The sequence below is a fragment of the Colobus angolensis genome, unplaced genomic scaffold (genome assembly GCF_000951035.1).
Source record: "Colobus angolensis palliatus isolate OR3802 unplaced genomic scaffold, Cang.pa_1.0 Scaffold190, whole genome shotgun sequence".
Lineage (NCBI taxonomy): Eukaryota > Metazoa > Chordata > Mammalia > Primates > Cercopithecidae > Colobus > Colobus angolensis.
In genome coordinates this window covers 7,036,907-7,043,054 of record NW_012115044.1, presented here as the reverse complement: position 1 = coordinate 7,043,054, position 6,148 = coordinate 7,036,907, and the positions used below count along the sequence as shown (strand labels likewise).

Below are 6,148 nucleotides of genomic sequence, written 5' to 3'. Positions count from 1 at the left end.
CTCATTGTGGTTTTGATTTGCATTTCTCTGATGGCCAGTGATGATGAGCATTTTTTCATGTGTCTCTTGGCTGCATAAATGTCTTCTTTTGAGAAATGTCTGTTCATTTCCTTCGCCCACTTTTTGATGGGATTGTTTTTCTCTTGTAAATTTGTTTGAGTTCTTTGTAGATCCGGATATTAGCCCTTTGTCAGATGAGTAGATTGCAAAAATTTTCTCCCATTCTGTGGGTTGCCTATTCACTCTGATAGTAGTTTCTTTTGCTGTGCAGAAGCTCTGTAGTTTAATTAGATCTCATTTGTCTGTTCTTTATCTTGACATTTCTAGATAAACTTTTCAAGACAGTGAAGATAGAGTAGATATTTCAGATGAAAGAATACAGTAAAAAGACATCTTAAAATTAACCTCATTTAAACTCTTAAGCTTTTTTTTTTTTTTTCAGAAAAAGAAGACTTGTTTTCACTGATTCTTGCTGACCTAGACATTAATACTCTGACACAGTAAAATCTCTGTTTTTAGTAAATTTATGCCTGTGAACTCAGTTTCTTATTGGAGATTATCTTTTAGAGTAAGCTTTAGGACTTAGAAATTGATTCTGTGAATGATGGTACAATAATAGAAGTCTGAAGTTTTTTAAAAAAAGTTATATGGATACCTAAATGCCTGAATTTTAACTTTGTTGGCAAAATGCTGACCTTATAAAAGATCTTTTCTGTACAGTTTACATCATGCTTCATTTTAAAGAAGACATAAACTTTTCCAGCTATAGTTCATATTAACTTCAAAGATGTACTAAAATTCAGCTGTCTGCAGTTTTCACCATGCTTCTTAGAAGGAAAGTAGGTTTCATGTTAACTTTAATTAACCTAAGCCTTAGCAGTAGCTTTTAAAGATGGTGCCATGTGTCAGTGCTTCATTAGACTTTTAAGTATCTTTTTTTTCTTTAATTGTTTTTTTACCAAGATATTTGTTATCTTTGGTTTGACTCATTTCAAAAATTCTGTCCATGGTGTAACTTCGGGGTAGAGGTCAGAAGGTAAACAACCAGAAAAGTTTAAAAGTGAATCAAAACACTGACCTTGAGATAAACAGAAAGTTTAAATTATACTCTCTTTCTCCATGAAGTTTCTGTCTTCTGCAGTCAAGAGTATGATTCTTTATTCCAGTTTCTCAATGCAGACCCAGTTTCTCAGTGTATCTTTTTGGTAAGAAAACTGAGAACGTCTTCTCTTTTTTAAGATGATGTCAATAGTCAGGCGTCTGTTTTTGAATGTTATTTTGAATTATACTTTTTCTGAAGGATATTAACAGGAAGAATGGTGGTGCTACTAACAGAGTTATTGATGTCTTGATAGAGCAGTGATTATAGATTTTCTCAGTCCACATGAGTTTTCCTAGACCACTGTGTCAATCACCTTGGAGGCTGACATCTCAGAAAAATATGATTCTAAAGATGACACTTTGGAAATACGTTTGCATTGAACAGCGTGCCCTACTAGAAGGAACTATAAAACTTAAAAATCAGAATACCTGGTTTCTGACCCAAAGTTACTTATTATTCATGATTTTGGATGCTTCTCTCAGCTTTTCATTTGTGTTTTAAATAAAAGCCCATCTTAGCGGGCTTGTAATGTGAGATGTTAGTAAAATTAAAAGTTATAAAACACATTGTAAAATTTCCTTTCTTAAGTTATTAAAGAATGATGCGAATAGTACATATGGTTAATGGCACTTTAATTCATATAGAAATAGCTAATTAATACAGAAATGACACGAAATTTGTGAAAGAAGGATTGAGTGCCGGTAATCCATAGCATTTCACGTGTTATTTTCTGAGAATCTGTTACTTTATTGACTGTTTAAGTAATCTGATTTGTTTAGGATAAGAAATATTTAATTAATTTCTACTATCTATTACAGTTGTATATGTATCAGCTGTTCCGAAGTTTAGCCTATATCCATTCCTTTGGAATCTGCCATCGGGATATTAAACCACAGAACCTCTTGTTGGATCCTGATACAGCCGTATTAAAACTCTGTGACTTTGGAAGGTAAGCTACTGTCCCTCTCCCTGCCCCTTCCCTTCTCCCCTCCTCCCCCTATTATCTTCTTTTAAATATATTCCTTTTGCAATATCAGCCTAAACACAGTAATTCTTATCCAAGAGGTATAAACTAGTGCAGCTGTGAGAGTAGTTTTGTTAGTTTCTGTCAAAATTATAAATGTATATACTTCTTCATTTAACACTTTAACTTTTAGGAATTATTTCCTTAGAAATACAGATTTACAAAATAGTGTATATATAGGGATTTTTATTATAGCATTGTTTATAAGCATCCATTAGTAGGAAAATGGCTAAATAAAGTATGGTACATACAGAGTAATATATGCAACCATGAAAAAGAATGAGGCAGTTCTCTGTGAACTGAAAGGGAATGATCTCTAGGAAAAATTAAATGAAGAAAGCACATCAAGAGTATGTGTATTGTATGCCACCTTTTATGTTTTAAAAACATACAGAGTGTGACTATATATACAAGTACATGTGTGGCTAATTTCTGAAACAGTATGTAATCCATAACATTTGATTGCCTAAGAAAGGAAACTTTGGGAATATAATGTAGTTGGGAAACTCACTTTTTCATTGATTGTATTTTAGTATTGTTTGAGTTTATATTAGATATGTACTCCTTTTTCAGTAAGAACTAATTTTTTTCAAAATATTGATTACATTCCTGTGTATTTTTTAACTTCACAGTTAACCACAAATCAGGGATGAGATAAAAGGTCTACTAGCAGTGTTTTCTTCATTTTCCTCTATAATTTAACCTTTTATTCTACCCGTTTTTCCTGCAAATTTCATCAAACTTTCTGCTTTTAAAAACTCGTTCTTGGTAATTTACTGTGAATTTGTAATAAAACTTTATTCTTTCCATTTTCAGTTTTCAGTACTTTTGTGCCTCTCTAATCTAATTTTTTAACATATAGTCAAGCCTATATTCCCATGTAACTCAGGCAGTTACCCTGCTGCTTCCTCACTGGTGTAATCACCTAATCTCTCTCCTCATGGTCCCTAAGACATCTCTACATAATTTGGATTCTTTCCAATTTAATTTTTTCATCCTTGTTACAAATTCTTTCTTTTCACCATCGCTCTATAGATTACATATTGCCCCACACTTGTTGATACCTATGTTCCTATCCCTTTGTAATACTTTTACATCAATTCACAGTTTAAATTTGGGTTTCAACATAGGATATGTTTTCCACAGGCTTCTCTTGAGATAGATCCTTTAAAAAATAAGCAAATCTGTTCTGTCATGAGTTAATTTTTCTTAGTCTCACAATGTGTCCTCTTTCAGACCATCCTCATTCTACTAATTTCAGATGACCTATCGTTTTGCAGGCCATGACTCTGTTCCCTGAACTATTTTTAAAAATGGTGAAAGACAATAAAGCTCTTATTTGGTGTTTGAAACAAAGCACTACTACTTGTTTATAGGAAAAACTGCCCAAATCATTTATGTTTTATCGTTAATGGATGTCTTCCCCATTGAGAGTGACTGACTTGGTAGGGACAGACTATGAGACACCAAGGTTAGAAGAACTTCTGTTCTCATGATAGTGTCAGAACATTTGATACAGCCTGTTTTCTTGGGACATAAAATAGCTTTATTCTGATAAATTTGGAAGAGGGATTTCGCTTGTTTGATAGCTCATTTTTATAAACTCTCTAATTTTTTGTTTTTAACAGAATTGATTTGGTCAGATAGAGTTTGGGAAACACTTTGGGCTTTACATATCAGATTGGTAATTTGAACAAAATGCTATTATTCTCTTCTTATTTTTTCACTAGATGACGTGGGGCGTAAAAGTAGCTAAATTTAGGAACAGAAAGCTAGATGTGATCACAATATTGGACAAGGAGTTAAAACCAGCCTCCTCTGTAAGAGAGGCTGCTCCATTTTTGTAGCTCCATCAAGTAGTGAAAAAACTTCACGCTACAAAGCTTGGGTATTAACATTTTGTCTCGTCATGAATTTTCTGAATATAATTAGAATCTATCTTGTTAATTAAAAAGTGTCCTTTAGAAGATATAATGGTCTCCTATCAATTATGCTGAAAACGAAATGTCATAATTTTCATGCAGCCTAAAAACAGGGATTAGTATTTATTAATTTATGAAATGGTTATTGTATGTCAGTACTTGGGGAGAGGGTAGAAAAACAAACTTCAAAACTAGTGATGAAGGAAAAACAAGTTAAGTTTAGAGTCATGATTGACTAGAGACAAATGGAAGAAAAGAAAGCCCAGTCATTGAAAGAAATCCTTGTGACTACTTTCATCTATCTTTACCCTGGTTTTCCAGTACCTTTACCTCAGCATTTTCTTACCTTTTTTTTTGACACTTACTGTTTTACTGTTTTGATTTCATTGCATTTTGTGCCTTTATTTATCTTTTTTATTGATGTATGTCAGAATGGCTGGCTTCTACAGCAGTTTATTTTATTCTGTCTTTGGATTATCTTGGGCGACATCTCAAAAGAAATTAGTTGTAATTTATTATACTTTGATGTTTAAAATACATGCTACAAACTATTTTAGTAGGAAAATTGGAGTAAGGGAACATGCAATTAAACTTACTATAGCAGTTAGAATTCATAGACTGTGAATCATTTCTGCCCTGAAGTTGAAGGGCCTGTTTATAATTTATTGGGTAATAAATGTTTATGCACTTAATAAATTGACCAAGATGTGGAAAAATAGATTGAGTTTATTAACCTTGAAATATTCACCCTGAGTCAGAAGTCAAAATGCAATACAGTAGCCAATTTCTAGCCCTTTTTAAAGAAATACATTAGGTGAGGAATATTCATTCTTAGAATCTATTGTCATGCTTTTTGGTGGGGGAGGTACCTCTTTTCTGCCCTTGCTTCTTTGTATTTTAGAAGTGGAATTTGGGGAACAGGATCAGAAGAAATTCAACACTTAGCCTTTTTTGCTTTTGGTGCCTTCTTAGGTGACAAATGCTTTCTTTAAAAATTGCTATTCTTTTTTGCAGGCAAGGTGATAAAATTGTAAATTTCTTTTGTCAGAGATAGTTACAGTTTACATTTTCTTTTTCATATATGATTCAAATGATGTGAATCTTAGAAAATCGTTCGATACTGTGAAAGGGTAGCAGTCTAGGTTCTCTTAAGGTTTAGATTTAAAGAATTTCTGCTTTTTATTTTTATTTTTTTTTCTGTTAGTGCAAAGCAGCTGGTCCGAGGAGAACCCAATGTTTCGTATATCTGTTCTCGGTACTATAGGGCACCAGAGTTGATCTTTGGAGCCACTGATTATACCTCTAGTATAGGTAAGTATGAATCTGAATATAATGCTCATAATTATTAATTACTTCTTGATTTTAGTAATTTAGTATTACTAATCTGTACTTTTATTTGCATTAAAAGACGGATATATCCCATAATGTTTTTTTCTTAAAGCTTGAGGTGCAAACATATATAGGCATACCTCATTTTACTATACTTTCCAGGCACTGCTTTTTTTTTTTTTTTAAACCTCTCGAAGGTTTATGTCAACCCTGAGTCAAGCAAGTCTGCCCGCACTAGTTTTATAAGAGCATGTGCTTACTTCATGTCTTTGTGTCATCATGTCTTTGTGTCACATTTTGGTAATTACTGCAACATTTCAAACTTTCTCATTATTGTATCTGCTATGGTGATCTATGATCAGTGGTCTTTGATGTTATTTTGAATTGTTTCAGGTTGCCACAAACCACAACAATATAAGACAGCAAACTTAATCGATCAGTGTTGTGTATGTTATGACTATTCCACCAGCTGGCCATTACCCATCTCTCTTCCTATCCTCAGGCCTCCCTATTCCCTGAGAGACAATGGTATTGAAATTAGGCCAATTGACAGCTCTGCAGTTGCTTCTAAGTGTTCAAGTGAAAGGTACATCTTTCACTTTTAATCAAAACCTAGATGTGATTAAGCTTAGCGAGGAAGGCATATCGAAATTGTGCCAGTTAGCCAAGTTGTGACCACAAAGGAAAAGTTCTTAAAGGGAATTAAAGTGCTACTCCAGTGAACAGATGAATGATAAGAAAGTGAAACAGCCTTATTGCTGTTACGGAGAA

At 33.2% G+C, this 6,148-nt stretch overlaps 1 protein-coding gene across 2 annotated transcripts in view; it reads left to right on the top strand.

The window, feature by feature from the left end:
• Positions 1 to 6,148, top strand: part of GSK3B (glycogen synthase kinase 3 beta) — a 284,345-nt gene that overhangs the window by 181,927 nt on the left and 96,270 nt on the right. For both annotated transcript variants that reach the window (XM_011940645.1, XM_011940644.1), the window contains exons 5-6: positions 1,921 to 2,051; positions 5,253 to 5,359. In XM_011940645.1, coding sequence (XP_011796035.1) covers positions 1,921 to 2,051; positions 5,253 to 5,359 — 238 coding nt within the window. The remainder of the gene's footprint in view (positions 1 to 1,920; positions 2,052 to 5,252; positions 5,360 to 6,148) is intronic.